At 48.2% G+C, this 27,664-nt stretch overlaps 1 protein-coding gene across 1 annotated transcript in view; it reads right to left on the reverse strand.

Moving 5' to 3' along the window:
- COL15A1 (collagen type XV alpha 1 chain) overlaps positions 1 to 15,792 on the reverse strand; it is a 98,470-nt gene extending 82,678 nt beyond the window's left edge. Inside the window, exons 1-2 of the mRNA XM_058672867.1 lie at positions 15,461 to 15,792; positions 15,294 to 15,379 (exon numbers count right to left, since the gene is read on the reverse strand). Of these exons, the coding sequence (XP_058528850.1) occupies positions 15,294 to 15,379; positions 15,461 to 15,471 (97 nt within the window). The 5' untranslated portion in view covers positions 15,472 to 15,792. The remainder of the gene's footprint in view (positions 1 to 15,293; positions 15,380 to 15,460) is intronic.
- Positions 15,793 to 27,664: the final 11,872 nt, after the last annotated feature.

Below are 27,664 nucleotides of genomic sequence, written 5' to 3' on the forward strand. Positions count from 1 at the left end.
ACTAGCATTGATGGTCTATTGGCTAATATTCACCTGTAAGCGTTGGCATCCTATATGGGCACTGGTTTGTATCTTGGCTGTTCCACTTTCCATCCAGCTCCCTGCTTATGTCCTGGGAAAGCAGGAGAGGACAGCTCAAAGCCTTGGGACTCTGCACCTGTGTGGGAGACCGAGAAGAAGCTCTTGGCTCCTGGCTTCAGATCAGCTCAGCTCCAGCCATTGCTGCCATTTGGGGAGTGAAGCAGCGGATGGAAAATCTTTCTCTGTGTTTCTCCTCTCCATAAAATTTGATTTGCCTTTCCTATAAAAATACCTTTTAAAAAAGATTGAACCTGTGAGCATGGCCATTGTGTTTGGGGGCTTATGATGGACTAGGGTCTGTACTAAAAGCTTTGGAGAGGGTTATTATTTCATTTACACATCACAGGGAGCCTGAGATAGGTATTAGCATTATGCCCACACTATGGATGAGGACTAACAGACTGTCCAAGGCCACCAGTGGGTGTGTACAGAACCCATAGCCCCTGTGCTTACCCACCAGGCCACATAGTACTGTAGTCCTTGCATGAGCACTACATACATTACCAGGGCCTGCTAACGTACAGAGTCTGATGCTGTAAGTCTGGGGCAGGCCCTGGTACTCTGCATTGCCAACCAGCTCCCAGGTGGTGCTGACACTGCAAGGCCAGGGTCCACAGTCTACAAACCAATGAGGACAGGGGACCATTTCCCCAGGCCAGGCTGAGAGAGGGCAAGGTACAGGCTTGTAGAAGGGAACCTACATGGTAAATACAGAGATCAGCAAATAGCTCAGGGTGGCTGGAACCAGGACACAGTGAATGCTGTGAGGAGGAAAGAAGCCTGGAACTCCAGTCCAAGCAGGGTGAAGGTGATTGTGCCATGCTATGTTGGAGAAAGTGATGGAACATGAGGGCGCCTGAGTTTTAAACTGAGAGGTGAGTGAGAGGAGACATCCCACTGGCAGCGGCAGCCACTGCCACAGTCCTGGGAGAGAGTGGAGCCAACGGGGCCAGGGCTGGCAGGGACAGATCACATGCAACTCATAGACAGGGCCAGGACTCACTTCATTGTTTAAGGTTCTAAAAATGTATTTATTTATATATTTACCTCCTTATTTTTATTTGAGAGGCAGAGAGAGAGAAAGAGATCTATCCACAGTTCACTCCCCAGATGCCCACAAAAGGGCATTAGCCGGGAGCTAGATAGGAAGTGGAGGAGTTAAGACTTGAACCCAATCACTCCAGCATGATTGCGCAATCCTAAGCAAGGGCCTAATCATTGAGCCACGAAGCCTGGCTCCAAAATGAGTTTCTTTAAAGCAAAGTTCCAATATTCTTTCCAGGTGCTGCTAGAAGTTTCTCAGCCATTCCATGTGCTGTAATCACAGTGCAGTGCAGAGATTTCAGATGGATGGCATAGACGGGCACTGGGGGCAGCGAGTTAAACCATGGCTTGAGATGCCCACACCTCATTTCAGAATGCCTTGGTTTGAGTCCCACCTCCACTCTCCACCCCAGCCTCCTGTTAACACCAATGCCCTGGGAAACAGCAATTGGCGTCTCCGTCACCTATGTGAGAGATCTGGATACAGTTCCTGGCTCTGCACTCAGCCTGGGCCAGCTCTGGCGGCTGCAGACATTTGAAAAGTGAACAGTGGACAGAAGATCCTATGTCTCGCTCTGCCTTCCCAAAGAAATCATACATAAATAAGCTGCCGATAGATACGAACAAAATCCTGTAATATCTCAGACAGAACCATTTTTAGCAGTGGGGCACAGTCGCCGTTTCTTTCCAAGCCAGCCACTCCACGTTTGCAGGGAAAGCAAGCCTTTTCTTCACTTTGCACATTTTCTGAGTCCAGAGGCTACAGTGACTTGGCCAAGCTCCCAGGGCTGGGTCTATGTGAAGCAAGCCCTCTTGACCACTAAACCAAGGCTGTGTGTCCGAGAGACTGTGGATCTGTCCACAACAGAGAAAATGAAGACATTCCTCTGTAAGCTGGTACCAGCCACACTTGGCAATATTCCACAGACCCAAAACCATTCCGTTTCTGAAACTGGCAGTAAAAGGGGTGGGGGAGATGCTCCAGTTAGACCTGAAATAAAATTAGAAAATGTGTCACATGGAAAGACTCTGCGAGGAGAAATGGCTTCTTTTGCCTCTGCCTTTTTTTATTTTTCTTTCTGTAGTGAGTGAGTAATCTGGCATTGTAGCTGGGCGAAGAGAGTGAGCAGTTGCTGTCTCTGTTTTGCACCAACACACACAGTTGTTGGGCAGTTCTGTGGCCTGGTTCATGAATGAGATGTCAGTCAGGGAAGTGCCAGCAGCGAGATGAACAACAGCCGAGCCCGGCACAGTCAAATCACAGCCCCCAGTGGCCACAAGGTTTGGCCAGACTGGACTCAGACACTCTGGAATGTTCTGACTAACATGTTCCCTGCTTTGGAGTCTGCTCCTTCATTTCTGTTGATGTGGAAACTGAGGCACAGAGTGCTATAAGATGCTCCAAAGCAGAGGAAGGGCCAGGCAAGGACAACGCTGGGGTCCTGGGAGGGTGCCTTTCTGTTGCCAAACTTGCCCCCAGCTATCAGTGGACCCTGGGTGACCGATGGTGGTGACCAGAAGGTATCAGGGCTCCACTGGATTATTCCTTCAACAAGCACTACCTGAGTATCCTCCCTGGACTGGGCACTATGCCAGATGCAGGGTTACAGAGGACAAGAACCCGACTGCACTCCATGGATGTCCCAGGTCACCCACCTGGCAGTGCTGTGTGGTTTGAGACCTGGCTACAGGGAGGAAAGGCTAAAATGAGGCTTGATTTGCACCCGCAGCAGCGCAGTTGGGGGTCCACCACTGTCTGCTTCACATGTCTGCGAGAACAAACTCCCCCAAACCCAATGATACGTTTATGACCTTAGATGCTGAGGGGTTAAACGGAGCCCAAAACTCTTAGTGGGTTACAAACCAAGGTATCCATGCACTGTGCTTCTTTCTGGATGTTTTAAGGCAGTCTACTCAAATTGCTTGGCTTGTGGCTCCTCCCCCCATCTTCAAAGGCTGCAGAAAAGGCTGGTCAATCCCCCCATGTGCTCACGGTACTCCCCTCATCTGCCTCTCCCACACGCAAGAGTCTCTGGGATTTCCCAGGGCCCACACAGATCATTTGGGGGTAGACTCCCGCCACTGAGCCTTGATGATTTGCAGCCTTACTTCTACCTGCGACCTCCGTGGTCCTGGCAGTCCCAGTTTCTGCAGGTTAGGACCTGGGCAGGGGGCAGCCCAACCACAGCTGGTTCCAGAGTGCACCTGACTCACTTGCAGCTCAACAGCCTGCAGATGCAGGTACAGTGGCTTTGCAGGTACACTACATTACTGCCAGAGTGGCAGATGGGGCTGGTGCTACCGGACAACGGACCACGTTTGAGTAGCTAGAAGCTGCCAGGGCTCAGACTGTGGCTGCAGTATTGGGAGCGAGCTACAGCATAGAAAGGATGCAGATGGGGTCAGATTTGTAAGCTGTTACCCAACCTTAACTGAGTTTCTTTTTGCCCGGTTGTTGTGAGAGTTAAGTATGTCAAAAGCATGCACACACATATAGGCACACGCACATAGAAAGCATATATGGAAATGTATATGCATGTATACTTGATCTTAGCCAAAAGGCCAAGAAGCAATGTATATGCATATAAAATGCATTGGCACGTATTTAAGAGATCTTCAGAGTTCATGGACGATGCCTATTAGGAAGAACTGTAAGGGTTTTTTTTTTAAAGCAAAATAAATCCATCTTTTAAGCTGATCTTCATGAACTTTCTGAAGTATCCCCATATTCTACTCACACATGCATCTATATATTATAACAGCAACTGACGTGGTAAAACTACTGACCACAAATCCTATTCTCAATATTTTCTTGAGTCCTTTTGAAGATTTCTAAGCCCCTAAGCCCTGGCCTGGGAGTCAGGACCCAGCTGGTCACCTGCTCTACCTGTGAAAAACAACAAGAACAGGAAAAGCCACCCCTGAGACAAAATGAATGGAGGTGGAGAAGTAGCAGGCTGAGCTCATTTCAGGGGGGAGTTGCAGATAAGATGCTGTTGAAATCACTCAAATGCAGGTCAATTTGCTGTCAGCTGTCATCTCTGCTCCTCCATCCCCTGTGGATTGAATGGTCACAGCTTTCCAACACTGGAAAATCAAGCCTTCATTTTTCATTCAAGAAAATACTCCAAAGGTTGGCATCATGGCGCAGCAGGCAAAGCCACCCTCTTCAATACTGGCATCTCATATGGGTGCCTGGCTTCTCCACTTCCAATGCAGCTCTCTGCTAAGGTGCCTGGGAAAGCAGGAGAGGGTGGATCTAATGCGTGGGCCCCTTCCAGCCAGAGGGAGGGCCCAGATGAAGCTTCTAGCTTCAGTCTAGCTTAGCCCTGGCTGCTGTGGCCACTTGGGGAGTGAGCCAGTAATTGGAACATCTTTTTCTGTAACTCTGACTTTCAAATATATAAATAAAAATTTTAAAGTTCTCTAAGCATTTCTATCTATATATTTATATGTGTGTTATTGTCCCAGCTATCACCCTATCCAGTCCTTTGGTCATCACAGCAGTTGGTGGCAGCAGGGTGGTCTTCCATTGGGGCTGGAGGCACGCATCGACTGCCACGGTCAAAGGTTCACTTGCTGGGTTTTCACTAAGTTCTCCCAGGCCAGGGCTTTGAATGACTCATTCATTAACATACTCAAATGCTCATTGTATCCCTTTGGTGCCATGTCCGATGCTGGGGAAACATGGATAAATAAAATAGCATTCCCACCCTAAGGGAACCCACAGTGATGTGGCCGCAGGGAGGTACTGAATGTAGTCACTAATGATCGGGCTAAGATTTTCTTTTTTTAAAGATTTATTCATTTAATTACAGCCAGATATGCAGAGAGGAGGAGAGACAGAGAGGAAGATCTTCCGTCCGATGATTCACTCCCCAATTGAGCCGCAACAGGCCGATGCGCGCCGATCTGAAGCCGGGAACCTGGAACCTCTTCCAGGTCTCCCACGCGGGTGCAGTGTCCCAAAGCTTTGGGCCGTCCTCAACTGCTTTCCCAGGCCACAAGCAGGGAGCTGGATGGGAAGTGGAGCTGCCGGGATTAGAACCGGTGCCCATGTGGGATCCCGGGGCTTTCAAGGCGAGGACTTTAGCCGCTAGGCCATGCTGCTGGGCCCCGGGCTAAGATTTAACACATCAATTCTCCCCATTGTTATTCCTGGCCCAACTTACAGATAAGGATGGGGATGATAGTAGTGGTGTCAGGCCCCAAGTGCCAGAGCTAAAATTTGAACCCAGGATCTTGGGTTCCAAAGTTCGCAAACGTCAGCTGCCCCTCCTAAGGCTCTCCTTGAGGTGCCAGCTGTGTTTGGAAGATAGGATAAAGGTTCCTCGTCTCTGGCCTGTATTGTTGTTCTCATCCTAGAATCCAACCAGGAGGGGTCAGCATAGTGGCTCAACAGACTAATCTTCCACCTGCTATCATCAGCATCCCATATGGGTGCCAGTTCGTGTTCCAACTGCTCCACTTCTCAGTCAACTTCTTGCTTATGATCTGAAAAGCAGAGAAGGCAGACCCAAGTTTTTGGGCACCCTGTATCCATGTGGGAAACCTAGAGGAGGAGGCTCCTGACTCCTGGCTTCAGATCAGCTCAGCTCTGGTTGTTACAGCTATTTGGGGAGTGAAAGATATTGCTCTCTTTTCTCTGTAAAATCTTCCTTTCCAATAATAAATAAATAAATCTAAAAAAAAAAAAAGAGAAAGAATCCAACCAGGAATTTCAAAACCCTGTAGTAGCTGGAGCTGGCCTCAGATGGATCAAGACACTGAGTAGCAAGCAGATCCGGCTCAGGGCTCTGGTGGAATCCACAGCAGAGAAGCACCAAGATCCTTTGGCCTGAGCTCTCACCTGTGTATCCTCTTCCTCTCTGGCCTGACCACACAGCACATGCCACGTGGATGGACCAAGAGGGCAGGAAGGCCTCTGCAGCCCCATCTGACCAAAGCATTGTCCCCTTCAGGTGCCATCATTGCTGGGCCTGGGTGAGAGACACGACAACAGTGGACCATGCCGGGGGAACCATGCATTCTGCTCGACTGTTATGAGGACAACAAATTACTGTGAGCTTGCTAGAGAACGCCATGGAAACCTGAGAAATGGGCATGCGCTAGACTCCACAACTGTTTCTGTCATTTGTGCCAGGAAGTAACGGCAGAAGTCGTTAAGCAGCTACAGGAACATACTCATCACAACAATATTTAGAATAAGGAGGTGTTAGAAACAGCCTGAAGATCTGTAAGGAGCTATTTTAGTCACATTTTCAATGACAAATGGTACCATAGGAGAATATGTAACATTCCAGAGGAAGTGTATAGGTGATTAGTAAGGGGAAAAGCCATCAACAAAATACAATGTACAGAATGACCTACTTGTATTATAATGCATGTGAATATTTAGGTATAAAACATAAATTTGGAAGACAGTCTGCCAAATGCCAGCAGTGTTTATCTTTGAATTACGATAATATTTGATTTTAAGCTCTTTTTTTGCTCTATGCTTTTATAATGACTATACATAACTTTTATTAGCAAATATGCTTAATGATATTAAAAAATAAATCTCCATTTTCACAGGTTGTTTACATCCCTCCTCCTCCCCATCTCCTGGTGACAATGGATGCCCCACTTGGGTAGCACAGAGGCCTTGCTGCCCTGTGTCAGGATGCTCAGAACAGGGTCACCAGCACTGCACAGTCATCTCTACGACAGGCTGGAGTTCCTCCAGGATGGGTACTGGGTCCAAAGTAGCTCTTTAGACAACCCACTTCTCACTCCAGGAAATGTGGGAGGAAGGCAGACCTCTGTAAGAGTGAGAGTCTGTAAGAGCAGCACAACAGGGAAGACAGCAACAGTGTTCTTCAGGACACAGACACCTTGGAGTTGGGGAAGGGGAGCTTTCAGGCTCCATTTGATTCCCTCAGTGATGGGAGATGTGACTCCTGTTTCTAGAGCTCTAAGGTTAAATTGCTGCTGCCTAACCACCATCCTCCTCTCTGCCAACCCAGGACAGAGCTTCCTGATACCTGAAGCTGGCTGTCCTGGTCACTTAAAAGAGATACCAACGTCCTGAGAACAGTTTTCTTCCCTGTACAATCCTGTAAGTCACTCATGACATACAGCAAGTGTGAGCTGGATTGGGTGGAGTGGAGTGGAGTGGTGTGGAGTGGAGTGGAGTGGAACGGAGTGGAGTGGAGTTCTAACAGAGATGAGAAGTTAGATACACCATCAGGTGACCTAGGTCCCAAGTCTCCCTCATTAGATGTTGCTCAATAAAAGGCCTGGGCCATCTCTCAGAGTCTGCAGGAATCCTAGACTTTTAATCTTTCCAGGTGACGGAACTGGGCAAGGTGATCCATCAGCAAACCTGGCTCCTCCTCACATCTCTAACACCATCTCAGCCCTTTTAAGCTTGGTTGCTAACATAGCTCAGACCCCAAAATCTAGTGCTCTTTGAAGTCTTAATGGTCATCTCTTCACCAGATGGTCATCTCTTCATCTTACATTGAGTCTTATTGTAAGATCGTTTTCAATTTTACAACCCTCACCTATGATGCATGCCTGGTACTGAGTCACAATAAGAGAAAATTTTCTGATAAACCAGTCTGTTCTAAAGAATCCTATGCTTGACAACTATGGGAAGAACAGTTCCTTTACCAGACTTAAAAGCATATTTCAAAGTAAAAATCATCAAAACCATGTAGATTTACACACATACATGCACACAGACACGTCAAAGAAAGTGACCAGTACAGAGATTTCAGAAATAAATTGCATCATTAAAAGAAAAAAAAATAAACTATACACCATCTAACAAGAAGGGGACAATATCTCACATTTTAATTAATACTTTGGAGAATCCTAGTTACCACTTTGAAAAACAACCAATTTTTGATTATACCATAATCTACGATCCATTTCAGCAGATCAAGTTGTAGATATAAAAACAGAAAATAATCTCATATGTTTAGCTAGAAGAGAAAAGACAAATGTCCAACTTCTGACAAATGGAAGCTACCAGAGACAAGACGAATGGACATACACTACTAAATAAGTAGCCAAATAACATTAATATAAATTCTAGCTAACTAGCTGCTTCCACAAAATGGAAAGTCCCATAACATTCCCTGATTACTCAGCCTTGGTCACCCTACATTGGCATAGTCACAGAACAATCAGAACGATCTGGATGACCTACATACCATAAGAACATGGTCAGTTGGTACATTAGACCACAGGCTAGACCAATTAATTCATTGATGTTTTGGTTAATTGAAAACCTTTGCTGAGGGCCCACTTTGTGCCATACCCTGCGGGATTCTACTTGAGACATGCTCCAGTCTCTGCCTGGGGGAATCTCTGGTGAAATAGGGGAGGTGCACTAGGTCCCTGCATACTCTGTGTGGTCCTGCAACTGGCAGACACCAGCATGCTCCTGAGGGCAGAGTTTCAGCCCTGGGTCTGAAGAAGGAGTTCCAGGTAGACTGGGGGAAAGATATTTTTAAAACAAGACAAGCTTTTTTGCAAAGACACAGATCTGGGCCATTAGCAGTCTCCTTCCAAAACTGCCCAGAGGTTTGGTATGAGCCCAAGTCCAGGGGGCTCAGAGTTAGTGGAGAGTTTGAGAGTTAGTGCTTCAAGCAGGGCCCTCAGGTACTCCAATCTTGGTACACTGTGAACCCAGACAGGGCAGTTAAACCAGGGTATAGCACGGTTAAATTTCTAAGGGAAGCTCCATCTACATATGTAAGACCCATCAAGGAGTTCTCTTCTCTGGCAGGTGGGTTCATCTGGGAGAAGCTAGCCAAAGGAAATAATCCACAACACAAGCAAGCAGAGGGCAACTGTCTGAAGACATTCCCAGCAGCACTGCATGTCATGAGAGCATCAAGGGCCAAGGCCAGGTGGCCCACTGTAGATAGCTGTCCTCTGGGCAGTGGCCACAGAGAACAATGCTGCAGGCTCTCAGGTATGGCTCTGACCCACGTTGCCCTCACTCAGGAAGCACGTCAAGCAACCACGAGCAAGAGTGATCCTTAGCCAGAATGATCTTATTAGAGGAAAATTCCGAACTACTCTGATTTGGATGTTTTAAATTAAATCACAAAGTCTCCAAAGAAGATATTCCAACAGCCAAAGGCACTTCAAAAGGATGCTCAACATCATTAGTCCTTAGACAAATGTGAAATCAAACTGTAGTAAGATATCAACTCATATCCACAAGATGATGGTAATCAAATGACAACAGCAAGTACAGTGACAAGAGGGAAACTTCTGAACCTGCCTGCAGTGCTGGTAGGGGGAAGGATGCAGCCACTGTGGGAAACAGTCTGGTGGTTCTTCCAGAGCTTAAACATAGAATTATCAACTGACCCAGAAATTTCACTCCTAGGTCCATATCCAAAAGACTTGTGAACATAGATTCACACAGATCTTTGCACACAAGTGTTCATCACAGCTGTGGTCACAACAGCCAGAAGGTGGAACGATCTTTATCATTGGAGGAATGGATAAACAAATGTGCTCTAAACACACAGCAGAATACTACCCAGTAATGAAAAAGGAATAAAGAAAGCTTTAAGTAGACTCAAAAGGTCATATGTTGTATGGTTCTATTTATATGAAATATTCAGAATAGGCAAATCCATGGACAGAGTGCAATTTCATGGTGGCCAGGGCCTGTGAGAAGGGGGTTATGCATGCGGAATTTTCTTTTGGATGATGTAAGTGTTCTGGAAGTTGATAGAAGTGGTGATTTCACGCAGATACTGAGCTTTAAAATGGTTAACTTTATGTTACATGAATTTCATCTCAATAAAAAGTCAGTCAGGGCATCCCAATAGTGCCTCAACATAAGAAAAGGTGACCAAATTGGTTATTAATTAGAATAAATGAAAATTATAGCCATAGTAAGGCTCTGAAATGTACTCATTAGCAATGCTAAACTGAGGGGAGCAGGTCCAGCCCTGCTTGGGATGCCTGCATTTCATGTGCCAGTATAGGTTCACATCTTGACCCTCCAGTTCTGATTCAGCTTCTGGTTGGTGCACCCAGGAAAGTAGCTGAGGATAGCCGAGTTTGTGCATCCCTCCTGCTGCATCCCAGTTCTTGGAGCCATTTGAAGAGTGAATCAACAGGCAGATCTCTCTCTCACTATGCTTTATAAATGAATCATATCTAAAACACTGAAATAAAATCCAATGACAAGATGAAGTGCTGGTGAGAACGTGAAGAAATATGACTCTCACTTCTGAGGGACCACATGCGTCACACCCACTACAGTGAAAGACATGCTGGCATTGTCAACTCGGAGGGTGGTGTCGCCCAACACTCCACTTGTGGGACAGCAAGGAAATGATGCTCAGACAAGGTGTACAGGAGAGTCTGGGCAGGTATCTTAGTTTTCAGCCTGGGTTATACGAACTTTGCTCTGTGGTAAATCACTGGCCTGAACTTGCAGCATATACTTCTCTGAATGGTTGTTATTTTCACCTATAACTGGATCAAGTAAAAACAAACAATCTGCCGACATCCGCATTTTATTAACAGGAAGAAATGACTGGTGCCTTCCCTTGCTTGTCCCAACAGGCACCCTCTGGCCCTCTGAAACAACTGGCTGTCCAGAGGACACTCTAAGGAAGGGGTGACACTGTCTTCCAGCTTAGCCCCACTCCATCGGCACACAAGAGGCCACAGCAGTGACACCTAAAGACAAGAATCTCTTTCCGGATGAGGGTTGCTATGCATGGGACATGATGCCGGGCAAAGCCACAGCATGACTGCTCATGACCCTGACTTCTGCCTCTGAGTGAGAAGCCCCCGGCACCAGTGTGTATCAGACCCTGGCTGGGCCTGGCCAGCAGGGGGGCTGGCCCTCAGGATGTATTTGTTGAACTAAAACCATGTGGAATAATCAAACCCAGACTAGATAAATGCGGCTGTGTTTTGCTTCCCCATGTTTTAAACTGGAGGCACCACAGAGATTAGACACTCTCTGTTTGATGGTGGGAAAAGAGGCTCGCGAAGGGCAGAGTGACTCAGCTCAGCTCACAAAGGAAGTCAGTAATGGGACCCAGCTTGCATTTTGACTTTTGGGGTGTGTGTGTGTGTGTGTGTGTGTGTGTGTTGGTGGCGTGGGGAGCAGGGATGTCAGAAAGCAGGAAAGATCTACTGTTGAGCGTTTCCATGATCTGTGTGCTACTTTGTGCCTGTGTTCCACCCCACCCCTCTTCACATACACAGCGGCACTTGGGAGTGGCAGTACAGCAGGGGAGGTGTAGAGACACAGGTGGGCTTGGTTATTTCAGGTGGGCCTCCGGGCCCATTTCCCCAGTGCCCTTTGCAGGGCAAGTTGTGCCTTCCACAGGGAAGCCCATGGACATCTGGAGCCAGGATGCATGCTGTTGTTGTTCTAGCTTTCGGAGGTAGAGTGTACAGTCCGTAAAACTCACCCCTTTAAGTGCACACTTGAACGAGTTTCAATGAAGTCACAGAGTTGCACAACCACTAGCACAATTAGATTCTACAACACTTCTCCAGGGTCCCGTCACACCATTTGTAGCCAATCGTTGCTTCTCTCCTCAGCCCAGGCAACTACTGAACTGCTGTTCTGTCTTTATAGTTTTGTCTTTATAGAAATTATATATAAATGAACTATTGAGACACAGTTTGTTCCATCTGGCTTGTTGCACCCAGCTGAATGATTTCAAGGTTTGGTCATACAGTAGCATATATCTGTACCTCCTTCTTGTTCACTGTAAGTAATATTTCATTGGATAAATATCCCACCTTTGTTTATTCCCCAGTTACAGGACCAGTCTGCACCTACTTTGGACCATTAGAAATAATGCTGCCATGAACGTTTGTATACAAATTGTTGGGAGGACATATGATTTTCTTGACTTGGGTACCTACCCAGAAGTAGAATCCAGGGTAATAGAGAAAGTGAAAGCTTAACCTTTTAAGAGACTGCTAACCTACTGGAAAAATGCATTCTAAGTTCACAACAACCTACTGACAAACATGCTTCCGGAAGTCACTCTGTTTACATGTATAACATAGTAATTAAGAGCAAAAATTCAGTGATTGGCATTGTGGCACAGGTGGGTAAGCCATTGCCTGCCATGCTGGTACCCATAAGGGCACTAGTTTGAGTCCCAGATGCTCCATTTTTTGTCCAGAACCCTGCTAGTGTGCTGGAAAAGCAGCAGAGGTCAGCCCAAGTGCTTGGGTCCCTGCCAGCCATATAAGAGATCCAAAGTGGAGTTCCTGCCTTCTGGCTTCAACCTAGTCCAGCCGTAGCCCAGTCTCAACTGCCACAGCCATTAGGAAAAACACTGGGAATGAATCAGAGGATGAAAGACCTCTTTCTGTCTCTCTCTCTCTCTCTCTCATTACTCAGCATTTAAAATAAATAGATTGTTTTAAAGTAGAAATTTCTGGATTCAGACCCTCTGGGTCTAAATTGTACTTTATTTTCTTTAATCTAAAAATTTTTTTATTGGAAAGGCAGATCTACAGAGAGAAGGAGATAGAGAGAAAAATCATCCATCCACTGATCCACTGCCCAACCAGCTGCAATGGTCAGAGCTGAGCCAATCCAAAGTCAGAAGCCAGGAGCTTCCTCTGGGTGTCCCACGTGAGTGCAGCGTCCCAAGGCTTTGGGTCATCCTTTACTGCTTTCCCAGACCACTAGCAGGGAGCTGGATGGGAAGTGGAAGAGCCAGAACACAAATCGGCGCCCATATGAGATCCCAGTGCTTGAAAGGCAAGGATCTGGGCACTGAGACATCACACCGGGGCCCCAAATTTTACTTTCACCACTGAGGTTTGCATGCCCTTGGACAAATGACCTTGTACCTCAGTTTTTTCATCTATAAAAGGAGATGACTGATGCAGTTGACATGAAGAATGAGTGAGTTGCTTCACACGAGACACTCAGAACATGACTGATTCACATAAGAGCTATGAAGCCTATTTTTTTTTTAATAGCCAGTTGAGCAATGGTCCCATGGGAGAAACAGCACCAGGGCTGGAGGTCACAGATGGAGAAAGCCTGTTCCGGACCTGCCCTGTCACAAATCTTGTGCTCTCTCTGCCTCTTCTGGAAGAGGCAGCCAAACTTACTGAGTGGTGGATCTGATGTTTTGGGACAGGTGAAGTGCTTTGTAGGTGGCACAATGTCATGCACACACAGGGGACGCATGCCACGATGGCAACATGCTGTGGATGGGGTTTCTTGATGACTACAAGGGCAACCATAACATTCTCCAGCTAGGGAAGTCCCTCTACCTGAAGACCAGGATGCTTAAAAGCAAAGACTTAGGAGTCAGACAAGCTGCCTCAGATCCTACCCATCATGGCGGAGGCTTGCAACATGGACCTCAGTTTCCCTGCCTGACATGAGAACAGTCCTGCTGGAGTGATTGTGAGGGTTGCATGAATGAGATCTGAACATACTCACACATCAACCTGAACTTGAGGAGCGTGTCCAAGGTGACAGGCATATTGAACTGCATACAGTGCTTGGCAGGTGGTAGGCTAGCTCATATTCCTATCAATTCTCTCCAGATTCTCCAAGGAACTCCAACTAACCCATTCACAGCAAGTAGCCCTCCCTGGGCTCTGCTCCACTCCCCATATGGCTTCTTGGCCCTCTCCTTTTATGCTATGGAGGGGAACAGGACTTCCTCCATCTTGGAGACAACAGCTCTGACTTGACCTTGACGGCTGCCAGTACAGGAGGAGAAAGAATTGCCTGAGCTCCCTGCCCCAGGTCCCTTCCTCCTTTGGGGGAAGTGGCTGCTGCCACCAGTTCACAAAACATATTTGAACACCTCGGCTGGCAAGTCGGCAGGAACCTCTATCACATGCAAAATTGCAATGCTCCAACATAGGTTGCGGTGCTGAGAAACCAAAAACCATGCTCCAACTGCCCTTTGGTCTGCAGGAAGCACCAGGCGAGGCATTCTGGCAGGAAAATCTATCATTGCAGCTGGGCCTGACTTCCCAAGGGACAACTGCCCAGCTCTTTTGGACTGCTCCAAGCACACAAAGAGTTAACAAAGGCCACACTCATTCAACCCCCGTTTCTTTTAGGGGACTAAAGGTTGTTTCCCAGACTTCCCATTCCCTTACCAGATTGAAACTGTGGACTAATGCCCTGAAACCAAAAGGGGTCAGAGGCTAGGGTAGGAGAGCTGTGATCTTCTGCAAAGTTGCATTGGAAAACCGCTGAGCAAGGAGACGTCTGGAGACCTGCTTTAAGGTCTGGCTCTTGGACCTGCCAACTCCCTAAGCCTGTCTCAGACTCGCTATAGCAACACTGCCCGCACTGCTTTGCAGTATATATACATTGCAAGGGTCAAACACTCATTTCTACAACTTTGTTCTTGGCACATACCAAACACATCCTCTCCCCAGCATCCCTGGCAGGTAAGATCGAGTTATTCTCTTTTCTCGGAGGAGGAAACTAAGGCACAGTCAGTTCATTGCCCAAGATCACGCAGCCAAACCAGAACTCACACCCTTAACCCAAACCCGTTGGAACTCAAACCCCACTCTAAGCCATCCAAACTCCTCCTAAAAGAGTTCCAGAGAACTGAGGGGTCCACATCCCCTGGCTCTTTCCAGCACTCTAGCACCTCAGCCTACGATGGGTGGGACTCCCTAGCCAACTCGAGCTAAGTTAAGTCAAAGAGAGATTCGGGTTCGTTGTTTCTGGCACGCGGCAGAGGTGCTAGGTGGTCCAGCTGTGGCCATGTTGCTGCTGCCGTCGCACCTGTGTAGGAAGGACCAGCCTGGTCCTTCCAGGGAGCCAGCCGGTGCGCACGACCTGCAGCCTGGGCTCTGGGCGCACCAGGATAACTGTCGCTGGTACAGGCGCGCCGCTTCCCAGTTCCCAAGTTTGAGCAGCCGCGCCCAACTGGGCCACCTTGGGGTGCCTGGGTGGTTCTACACCAATCCCGCTCTGTCCAGGGACCCGATTCGCTGATGGAAGTCCCGCACTACCCGTGGAAAGCCAGGGCAGGACCGCCAGCTCGAAAGGAGAGGCGAGGACTCCCTTTTATGTCCAGGAATGAAGCGCGCACCGCAGCCTTGCCTGCCGCCCAGAACTCACTTCAGGGGTGAGGAGACAGCAGCCGACGCGGTCCGCAAGCTGAATCACTTACCTGTGGCTGCGCGAGTCTGGGTGACAGTGAAGAGGAGCGCGGATAACCACATCAGCCGCAGCAGGCGCCAGTCCTGCCTGTTCTTCCTACAAGAAGTGGCCGAGGGAGAGAAAGTGAGGCGACGAGGAAGATCCGGGGAGCTCAGGGCATAGGGTAGCGGATCTTACCTTGGCGCCATCTCGCGGGTCTGCGGGGTCCCAGAGCTCCGCGGAGGCCAAGGGGCGCTGAGCTCTGTCAGCAGCGCTCGCCCTCTCTGCAGGGAACAAAGGCCGCCCTCGTCAGTGGAGGCAGCTGTGGTGAAGACCGGCAAGATCCCGGCTCACGGCCCGCGCCCTGAGTCACCCGCGCCTTGAGTCACCCGTGCTCTGAAACCCGACTCCACCGCGCCCTGCGCTCGCCTGTGCGCTGCGCCCCACCTCGGGCAGCAGCGGCGCACGCTCCGGCAGAGGAGTCCCGACACGCCGGCCTCTTCCCCACGCCCCCTCTCTGCTGTAGTCGCGCGCTCTTCCCACGTGGCCTCCACCCCAGACGACCCCAAAGTAGCGCGCTCTGAGTTCCCAAGCGGCTCTGAGCACGCGGGACGCGGCCGCCTCCAGCGCGGCCCCAGTCCGTCTGGCTGCCTCCTCCTTCCCCCACCCTCCCCCGGGGAGTCCTTTGCAACAGCCCAGGGGTCTGGGATGCCTGTGATTTCCTTATATGACAGATCAGGAGACTGAGGCTCCAAAAGGAGGAGCAAGTGTCACGCAGCAGTACTGAACCTCCACAAGCTGCGTTCCACCCAGCACGCGTGGCCCGTGCCCCACTCGAAGGCACCGGAGTGGGTGCACCTGGGCGGGCTATGAAGTCCTTATAAACGGTTCTTCCCTGCTAGTGTCTCGAGCTTGCCTGTTCCCTTGGACATAAGGTGAACTCCAGGAAGACACTAGTGCTTCTCTGGTTTGTTCCTTGCCTGACACAGTTCAGGTAGGACACGTGGATGATGTGCTTTGCATGAAGAGACCTAGGCTTGTAGGAGTCCCCACAAGCCCTGGGATAGGATGAGAGAGTAGAGGAACTTGTACTGGCCTCATAAGAACAGGGATGCAGGGTAGCATAGCCTGTCGCACAGAATTTAGCAAAAAGCACTGGGTGAACCTCAAGAGCTGTTGTTTTGTTGTTTAGGTTGCAGGCATTGTGGTACAGTGAATTTAACTGCTGCTTGGGACATTGAGGTCCCACATCAAAAGGCCTGGGTGTATGTCCCGCCTCTGTTGTTAATTCATCTATTGCACACCCTGGGAAGCATCCAGATGATGGCCCAAGGACTTGGGTCCCTGCCATCCATGTGGGAGACCCAAATGGAGTTCTTTACTTCTAGCTTTAATGTAGTCAAATATTGCCAGCATTTGGGGAGTGAACCAACGGATGGAAAAATCAATCTTTCTCGCTCTCAAATAAATAAATAAAAATAAATAAATAAACAAAATTTTGAACGTTATCCTGTGAGATTTGGGGGGTTAGAACAGGCACCACTGATGATGGCTTTGACCTGGCCCATGCTGAGGCCAGGCTAACCCAGGAGCGTCTTCTTTCAGTGCCCTGATTGCACGGTCAGTTCCTGGGCTTCACTTGGTACTACGGTGCCATAGTGGGCAGGTCATCCCACCTGTCAAGTGAAGAGGACGTTTGAGTTCACCCTGCAGAGATGGCATGACAATGGGAATGGCAACTAACACAAATTGAACGCAGATTTTATCTCAGGCTCTGAGCTCAATGCTCTGCCTGTGTTCTCTCATGGAGTCCAGCAACAACCCTTGGAAAGGGTGTTGTAATGGCCCTCCACCCAGTAATTCATAAATGAATAAGCTGAGGTTAAAAGCATACCCAGGCTAAGGCGTAGGGTCCCAGCACATGTGTTCTTTAGCATTTAGCCACATTGCCTGTTTGTGAACAAAAGGATTAGATCTGATCCCTACTCCTGTGGGTTAAATTGTTTGGGACACACAGTACCCACATGAAGGGAATGAAGCCAGCTCAGGCAGTGAAGGCTCAGAGGCGGGACCGGTGGCCTGGTGATCAGGAACCTTAGCTCCACTCTAGCTCTGGTTGCGGAGTGAGTTGGACAATTCCTGCTCCAGATCTGTCTTTTAAAAAAAAAATATTTATTTATTTTTATTGGAAAGGCTGGTATACAGAGAGGAGGAGATACAGAGAGGAAGATCTTCCATCTGATGATTTACTCCCCAAGTGATTGCAATGGCCAGTACTGCGCAGATCCAAAGCCAGGAGCCAGGAGCTCTTCCGGGTCTTCCACACTGGTGCAGTGTCCCAAGGACTTTAGCCCTCCTCAACTACTGTCCCAGGCCACAAGCAGGGAGCTGGATGAGAAGCAAGGCTGCTGGGATTAGAACCGGCGCCCATATGGGATCCTGGCGTGTGCAAGACGAGGACTTTAACCACTACGCTATCACACCGGGCCCTAGATCTGACTTTTTAATTCTTCCCTCTGTGTCATGGACGCAAATGATTCTGATCTGAATAGTGAAGTCTCTTACTGAGGCAACTGGTTCCCTGCAGGATGCTGTCCACTTGAAAGTGCTGTGCGGGTATGAAGGATGGAGGCTACAACTCATGCACCAGTCCTAGACAAGTCAGGAGACACTTTCTGGAGGCTGTGGGGTCAGTGGGGAAGAAAAGCAAGGCAGTATGCACAAGGATATTTGTGAAGGCACTACACACATGAAGAACTCACCCGGGCTGAGAGGGTGCAGGTGCTGTAGCATTGAGGACTTCCATGGCAGGCTGATCAGTGGGGTGCCTGTGACCTCAAAGGCAATGTGAACCATTTGGAATCCCAGAAACTTGATCTAGCCACTTTCCCACATCCCTGGGAGATAGAGAAACAGAGGTCTGTGTAAAGCATGCAATATACCAACTCATCCACCCAGTAAGTGGCAGATTCCTGGAGGATGCTCATTAAAGGACAGAACGATCTCCCCGCTCTGTAGAGTGCACATGCAGCCGTTCCGTGATGGGATAATCCTACTTTGTTATGACACACTAACCACAAGGAACCCACTTGCTTAGTTCTCGATGTCTCCATTGCTTGTAAAATGCCACACCAACTAGGAAGATCATTGCTTTTTCCTAGAATTACACTTCTATACTGCGTTTTAGAAAGCCACATCAACCATGGCTACATAGAAGTTCCAGGACTCAGTTTGACAACTAAAACCAGAAATGGTAATCTGGTGGTGGCTCTGGACTTTTGAGTTTTGTTTGGCCTGCAGGGTGTCAACCTCCCAATTAAATTAGTTAGCAATGCTTTATAATTAGGAAGTTAGCTTCTTTTTAAACATTGGGGAAGCTTAACCATGTAAGGCCTCCCTTCCCTGTGCCAACAGTGGATTCAAATTGAAGAGACACTAGTGCCTTCATTGAGATGATATTCTCCAGTTTGCCACTCTCCCCTGTGATCCTCAACACCAAGGCTAAATCTCCACCACTGCTGTTTATCACCATACTTTTTCACTCTACCTTTACTTGTAAGAATAAGTGGCACAGATTGACTGTTCATGTTGCTGTTGGAAGCAAGTCAACAGAAGAGAGAGAAGACTGTGTTTTAAGAACGATGGAAAAACATATGTTTACACATTTAATAAACAGTGTCTGCACTGACAAAAACAGAAGAAAATTAAGACACCATTATGAAACACATTCAGCCAAGCTCATTGTGTATGTTAGCTGAAGGAAAAAGCCATAGCTGCGTTGTAACTAGGGGCTTGCCTGTGGTCCAGTTTGTCAAGTCTAATACACCTCTGAACCAGGCAGAAGATTCTTGTCCTGCACTTACAGCAGAACCCTGCATGTATGATTCATGTCTGATTGGTTCTGTGTAAGTACCTGACAACACCAAGTCCACCAGACTCTGAAGATATAAGATCCCACGTTCTATTTCTCCCGACAAATAACTGGAAATAGATACACACCCACATTATTGGTTTTGTACCTACTCCACCTGGCAAGCCAGTCCATGTTCCTAGGCGTGAAGAGCTCTCCTTTTAGAGTTTGGCCTGGAGGTGAAAATTATAAACTCAAACTGATTGAGGACAGCGAGAGCCATGGCTTGGGAACCAAACGGTTCCAGCTGTGGGCGTGGGAGGGATGGGGCAGGAAGCCAAGGAAGGCATTTTGCCTCCTGCCAGACAGTGTTTTGTGGGCTTCAGCGATTTCCTTCCATTCAACATGAAGTTGTTGAAATAGCCAAGAGGAAGCTCCATGTCAGACTTCTGCTGGTCTGAATTGTTTGCCTGGTCAGTACCATCTGCAAGACTGGGGCATGTAGGGACTGGGGATCTTATGTCCCTGCTCTTCCATGGCTCTGCTGCATGAACAGGCTGTTTCATTTTCCTATAATCCATCCAAATATTCCAGAAAGCTTATTATCCAAGAGCCTTCTCCAAACTGTCTAAAGCACCCAGAAATTGCACAGAAATCTTCCAGAAACATCCCAAGCTCTGGGTTTGGGAAGAAGTTAGCGAAGCTAGGGAATCTGTCATCCTAAATCTAAGCTCTCTCACCATCTGCACATCATATGCACCTTGCAGAGTCCTGGTGCTCAGGAGGGTCTCAAAGCTTGCATCATAGTTATCTGATTGAATGCATAGAAAAAGCAGAAAGCACATAGCGAGTCCACCAGAAAAGAATCACCAAAGAAGACAACTACCGTTTGGAGAAACCGTGACAGCTAAAACCCACAACTGCCTTCCAAGCAGGAACATGAATGCCTGGATGTGTCAGAACCAGACTAAGAGGCAATTTTTTCATTGATGGACAATGACAGATTCCACAATTGGCAACCTGTGAGGGAAGGGAGCAAGAAACACAAGAGGAAGAGTGGATCCAACCCATCCTATGGGCCTGTCTGTGGACCCATCCTATGGACCTGTGGGTCCCCTGTCCTTGTCATGGATATGCACAGTGGTTATCCCCCAGCTGCCAGCACCCCTTTAGTTGAGCACCTTCTGTAGTCATGGCTGCTGGAGTCAGCTCTTCCTGCAAGTCCAGCAGCTGGGAGTGCCAGAGAATCAATGTCAATGGTGCCTCCCGGGTTTGTGATGCTCTCCACCAATGGCTGGTGGACCACACCTCAGCTCCATTGAGCAGCCAGGCACCTACGAGTCCCCAGCAGGGCATGGTGGATTCACACCTTCTTGAATACCTCATTTTGGCACTTCCCTTCCAGTGTTAACCAAGGAGACTGAGTAAATGAACCACTTGCCATGGAACCCTGGTGTCAGGGTCTGCCTCTCAAGTATTCCAGATCAAAAGAGCTGCTCCAGGGTCTGCTAGTCTGACCTGTCTCCAGAATCTTCAATTCCACTCCCGTTCTCGGTGACCAACTCTACCTGGACTTGCACCAGCGTAAGGCAGGTGCAAGTCACAACCACATTCCTCATGCCCACGTTGACCATCTCTTACTTTCCTCCCAGAGGTTACCTGCTGATACCAAGGTATGTATGACACCTCATGGTCTGCTGAGCACCCACAAGTGAGCAACCTGGAATAGCAGGGCAAAAAATAACATCTGAAGGGAGAGGGGCTTTTTAGCAAGTGAAAGCCACCAAATACATTTTTCTCCTTTCCTCCTCCCAATACGCTGTCCCAGAAAACTAAGGTGCAAGACACCTCAGAAGAGGGCATCACAATACTGTGCCAGAAGTCATATCCAATGCCTCTTATGGGATCTTCCTCTTTCCCTCCTTTACTTTCCTTTGCTTCTACTCCCTTACTTCTATGCCCTGACAACAGAAGTGATTAGCCTTCTGCCTTGGGTGCTGCTGCCTCAAGAACTCAGAAGAAAAGAAGCATCAGAGTCTGTTTCCCACCTGCTAACACATCTGTGCATCTTCAATAGATTGCCTGACATAGTTGTCACTTTCTACACATCGATTGCAATTAGTCTGATGTCTCTAAACCTAGAGCACTGGTGTTAGAGTCTCTGGCATGTGGGCATGGCAGAGTCCCTCTGTACAGCATTATAACAGATAAACAGGTAGTTCCCATAACATACAGGCACACAATAGATAGGTATAACTGTCCTTGCGATGTGAATATGGTTTTCTGTCTTCCTCTGATTGCATTTGCCCAGTCCTGCTGCAACCCATGTGCCAAAGGTAATCATTGGTGTGGTAATCTACTAGCGAAGTCAAGTGTATGGCAATTGATTATCATCTGCTACAATTCATCCAAAGGAATTAATAGAAATATGATGGTGTGTCAGGTGTGTCAGGTCCTGAGAGTGGCTCTAATCTCTGAAGTGCTGCCTGGGAGGTGTTGCAGCTGAGCTACTATTGCAAAGTGGGGGAAGAGAGGTCACTGCAAGGACTTCCACTTGACTTTGCCTTCCAGCCTCTAAAAGTCAAATTGCTAACATAAGGATTCTGCCAGAAGTTAAGTGTGTAGCCCTCCCAATTATATGTTTGAGGTGAAGTCTAAACAAATCTAGAAAGCACAAATAAACAATGTGAACAGGTCAGTTAAGTCTCCTGCTTCTCTTATCACTCTGTAGCCACAGCTTTTGGTTAACTCGTAACTTCATAAGTGGTTTCCTATGACCAATAAACAGGGAAGGAAAGAACTCAGGCTGCTTCCCAGATGAGATAGTCTGACACCTTGGTGCTAGTTGCAAAGGGACTCTGACTGCATCATGGCCACTCCAGAATGGCCCAAAAGAACAGGGTAAGGAGAATCCCTCCAAGGGGGTACAACGAAGGTGGTGCACTTGGTCAGGGAGGGTGTTGGTGTAAAGCTACACGCATGTAGTTGTCAAGCAAGGGGCTCAGGTCTTAGACAATGGTAAGGAGCATGAAAGACAAAACTATGAGGAGCCAGTGTTGTGGCACAATGAGTAAAGCCATCATCTGCGACGCAAACATCTCACATGGATGATGATTTGAGTCTTAGTGACCCCACTTCCAATCCAGCTCCTTGCTTGCACCTAGGAAAGCAGTGGAAGATGGCCCAAGGACTTGAGCCTCTGAACCCATGTGGGAGGCCTGGATGAAGCTCCTAGTGGCGATTTGGTGAGCATATCAGTAGATTTGTCCATGTGGTAATGGACAAATGATCATGGAATTGATTGGACTGGAGATGTCTCTCTCTGTAACTCTGATTTTCAAATAAACCTTAAAAAAAATTGTATGAGTGAGAACAAGATTAGAAGACTAGGGACAAGCAGATCTAGGGAAGAGTCATGTGGGTTGACTGACAGAAGTGATCACAGAATAGGGTGACCTTTGAATCTGTTACTGCTGTCCAGGGATCATGGCCCACAGAGGAGGCAATCAAGAACCAGGTGTGACAGCATGACTCAAGCTGTGAACAGCAGCCAGTCTCTCCTTGACGACCCTAGGACTGACCTCATGGATCCTTACACAGTGATGGCAGGGCTTGATGCTAAGCAAGAACCCAACAGCATGGAGCCCACTCCTCTACAAGTGATCTGGCTGCTGACTGCTGAAGGCCTAGCCTACCATCAGCAGTAACTGACATTGAGGCCCCAGTTCAGCAGCGTTTGTTGTAAAGACCAGACAACTGTTTGGTAACTAGTTGACTCTCCCAGAGCCAGCCTTCCTCACTGGAAACAGCTTTGCCTTTCCCATCCAGGTAAGTGCCTTGGCCAGCACCACCACCCAGACTTATGGATGCTAGGTTTATCCACCTTGTGTCCACACAACATTGCCTCAGATAACGGGAGCTGTTTATAGCTAAAGAGGTGTGGCAATGGACAAATGGTCATGGAATCGAATGGACTGGTTGTATGACACAGCACCCAGCAATAGCTAGCTTAACACAGTAGTGGTAATACCTGTTAAAGACTCAGTTGGGGCTCCAGATTTGAAATCAGTCAGTGCAGAGTTGTGGCACAGCCCCCTAAAATGTGGTAGGTATATGTCACTGAATCAAGGGCCAGTATATGATGTGGTGTCTTCAGTAAGTAGAATAACATTGACTCTTGGTCTCTACAGAGGAATAGTTCCAGAAACCCCCTTGGATACCCACATCTGAGGCTGCTGAAGTCCCTTGTATTACACAATGTATATGCATAATATTTGCATGGACCTATGCATACTCTCTCCTATACTTTAAACCATCCATAGAGTATAATAACTAACAAAATGCAAATTCTATGTAAATAGTTGTTGTATTAGAGAGGGGCTGGCACGATGGCTCTACTGGCTGGTTCTCCCATATGGACACTGGTTCAAGTCTCAGCAGCTCCTCTTCCTATTCAGCTCCCTGTTTATGGTCTGAGAAAGCAGCAGAGGTTGGCCCAAAACTTTGGGATCCTGTACTCGTATGGGAGATTCAAAAGAGGCTCCTGGCTCCTGGCTTTGGATTGGTCCAGCTCTGGCCATTGCAGTCATTTGAGGAGTGAACCAGCATATGGAAGATCTTTCTGTCTTTCCTTTTTCTGTAAGTCTGCCTTCCCAGTACAAATAAATATATTGTTTAGGGAATAGTACAGTATACACATTCTGAAAAGATGTAGTTTTTATTTTTAGTTTTTCCTTTTGCTTCATAGTTGGTTGACTCTGTGGGCACCAAACTTGAACATATGGAAGCCAACCATCCTTGGATCTGGACACTAAGGATGTGGTAGTGGAGGCAATAAGCCCTTTCGCTCTCCTAACAGTCCTCTGAAGCCTTAGGTGTTAACTGGGTAGAGGGACTGATATCCAGCCAAACTCTACCAAGGGAAACAAATGGCAAGACCACCAGACATGAAGCTATGATCACTACCCTGTCACTTTGACCTCCTCCTGCCATGGGCAGGTAGGTAAGTTACTGTGTAAGTGGGTAGGTATAAACATCCTATTTGTCACTAGCAGCCACAGTAGCAGCTACTTTATGGGGGCAGAGAGACTATGTTTGGAACCCAGGGTATGCTTGGGTGTATTTCTTGGTGCTTCAATATCCCATAATGACAAAAACTGAGCACATGAATCAAACAAGACAACTAAGAGATGAAACCTCGAATGGGGGAAGGCCCAGGTCATATAACCAGACAAGTAAGCTAGACCACCCAAAATGTGAACTGAGAAAAGAGGAAATCTGGAATGGATGGTGGAGGAGGAAGATGGGACTAACTCCAGCCGGGGTAGTGTGTGCTTGCTTCGCTTTCTTTCCTAAAGTCTATTCAGAAATTTCAGTTGGCTGTGATCTTGAAAGGGATTCTGTGACTGATTGAATTTGACCTTCTTCTCTTGGAAAATAAATGAGAGCATTGTGTTGTCACAAAATGGAAGGCCTTACATGACCCTATAGGATCTGAGTCTGTCAGGAGGGCATGAGCAAACCTAAGCAGAATGGGGCCTGGGCTGTATCAGGCGTCTCCGAGGCATCACTTCACACCCTCTCAGCATCACCTGCCACCAGGTGCTTCTTTGTTGAACCACAGCCATAGCTGCCAAGGGCAGCCCCGTCTGCATTTCGGTCAACCATAGGTAGAGCCCGGCCATGCCTTTGTTTGCACCCATTTTCTTCCTCTCTCCTCCTGCATCGGATGTCACTGATCCTGAGGCAGGAGATGCTGAAGAGTTTATGTCTTTTATTATTTTATTTAGATAATTTTTACAAGTTAATTAGAGCTCAAAGGGTCAAGGACTACAGGGAAGGGGGTAAGACCATTGTTTCTACAATTTCTCTCATTCTCTTTTTTCTTTCTTTCTTCCCTTTCTTTTTTTCTGTATCTGGGGTAAGGTGGAAGATAAAGCGAGAAGCCCCACCTAACCTCCCACCCATCCCAGGGTCCCTGATGTGGGGCATGCTCTGAGCGTCCTGCTCAAGCGGTTTTGATAGTTCAACGATTACGAATTGCTGCCAATCTCACAATTCCAAGCACAATAAAATCTCTGCAGAATCTACTGACTGACATAGTCCACCTTAGCATCTCCACTTACCAGTGGGAACCCCAACCCAGTCAGGGTGTCCCCTTAGCTCCCCAGCAAGGCAGGTTCCCAGCCATTGATCTTGCACATACCAGTGGTTGCTCTGACCCAGCTTGGCATAGCCCCTCACCTGTCTTGGCCTTTGCCTTAGATGCTGTGGCTCAGCCTGACCCAGCCTGCCCCCTCCCCCGCCACCCCTCCACTGTCCTGATTCTCGCTGGGTACTGGAACCTGGCCCTGTTCAGCCTATTTTGATCTCTGGCTCATGCAAACCAGTAGGTGTAAGAGCCTAGCTCAGCATGACCTGTGCTCCAGCTTGATTTCTGTTCTTGTTAGTGAGCTAAGATTTGCTTGGCTCTTCCCAGTCTGCCCCCTTCTGTAACCAACCCACACATTAGCCAACAGTTGGAGCTACTTTGCCCAGCCTGCCCGTCCCCTAGACCTGGACCATGTGATCATCAGCAAGAGTTATGACCCACTAGGGGAGTTTCCCAGGTTTCCCGATTTGACCTACTCCAAGATCCAGATCTCATACATACCAGCGGGTGTTAGGTCTTTGCCAGGCATATGCTGCCCTTCCATCTTGGCCTTGTATGAGCTGGTGAATGCTGCAGCCCTGCCCACCCCACACCCTGTTTGAGGATGTACATTCATATGGTGCTGCTACCTTGACCTGCCCAGACTGTTATCGGTTCCTTTACCAATAAGTGATGGCAGGTTCCATGGTCACACCTAGCTCAGCCCATCACCACCCCAACTCTTGCGCTAACCAGCAGGACTTGCATTTCCACTGAGTTGGGCCCACACATCCCCTGCAGAATCTACCCCCAGATCTGGTTCTCTGGCATGCTGATTGGTGTCATGGCCCTGCCTAATGTGACCCATCCCCTGTTCCAACATTCTGTCAAGTACTAGAATCTAGCCCTGGTAGACAGGTCCCCAGCCCTAGCTTTCATATGGACTCGAATGTAGTGGTCAGCATTGTTCAGTGATAACAAGTCCTACACAGGACTCCCATGTAGGCTGGTATCTCGATCTGACCCATACAGATGGTCCAGTCTCTCCCCTCCAAACCACCAGGTCTCAGTCCCCTCACTTACCTTCAAGTAAAGTAACCCTGTCATTGGGAGTCCCTCAGGATTGATTCCTCACCTTCATACACAGTGGCATCATTCATGCACATACCTAGGCAGCAGTTCCACACCCCCCGAGATCCCAGAGCTCAGCCCCAGGTGGCCAGTGGGTGCAGCCTTGTGCCAATTGGCACATTAGCTGCCCAAAGCCCAGGACTGGCTGGCTCACTGCGTGGCAGTGGTGACTGTGGCCAGGGCCACAAGCATTGAGTCCTACCTGGCTTAGGTATGCCCAGCAGCCGCCCAGGCCCTGCTCCCTCCACCCAGGCCCCTGCTGCACTTGGAAATACAAAAAGAGCCAACAGGTGGGGTACTTCTGTGAAATGGGAGGTGGAACTAGTGAAAAAGATTTCTTCCTTCCTCTCCCAAATAGCACCTTCTTAGAAGACAGTCCCACTAGAAAGAGAACTCACTTGTACTGAGTAGTCCTGCTTCCCCTTCCCACTTCCCTCTTTTCTCTCCCCTTCCCTCATTCCCAGAACTGGACCTCTTAATCAGCTAGTGGAGAAGACTTTGCCTTAGCCTCTGTTTTTTGGGAATGGCAGGTTGAAAGTGAAAGCTGAGAAGCACCTTCCAGAAGCTCTATGAGATGAAGCAGCCAGGACACATTCTTACTGTAGGGTAAGCTCAGAACCTTACAGAACCTTCCAGAAACCCTAAGTCTCATTCATGCTTGGCTTGAAATGATTCACATCCCAGCAACAGAAATGGTGCTGCCCCCCAGCAATAACAAAAATGGTGTTCAGGTTTGCCAAGCACACAAGTGCTACGTGAAAATGGGCTCTGCAGCCATCAGCTGAGAAGTGAACAAAGGCTGTACACATGCAGGATGCAGCCATGACCTAGGGAAACGAGAGCCCAGCATAAAATGGGAGCATAACAATGTCAGTTTTCTGAGAATATAGGGCTTGGGGCTTCCAAAAATCACAGAATGTTGAGAGACAGAGGCCAGTTTCAAGGGACAGAGAAGACTCATACAACACCCGACATAGGAGCCACAGAGTATCCAAAATCAAGCTGTATGAATTCAATTTAAAGACTGTCCCCTGGGGTCAGTGCAATGGCTCAATCGGCTGATCTTCTGCCTGCAAGGTACCAGCATCCCATATGAGCACCGGTTCAGATTCTAGCTGCTCCATTTCCTATCCAGCTCCCTGTTTATGATCTGGGAAAGCAGTAGAGCTTGGCCCAAATCCTTGCGACTCTGAAGCCACATGGGAGACCCAGAGGAGGCTTCCTTGTTCTCAGATTAGCTCAGTTCTGGCCATTGCAGCCATTTGGGGAGTGAGCCAGCAATGGAAGATCC

This window comes from Ochotona princeps, chromosome 14 (assembly GCF_030435755.1).
Source record: "Ochotona princeps isolate mOchPri1 chromosome 14, mOchPri1.hap1, whole genome shotgun sequence".
Lineage (NCBI taxonomy): Eukaryota > Metazoa > Chordata > Mammalia > Lagomorpha > Ochotonidae > Ochotona > Ochotona princeps.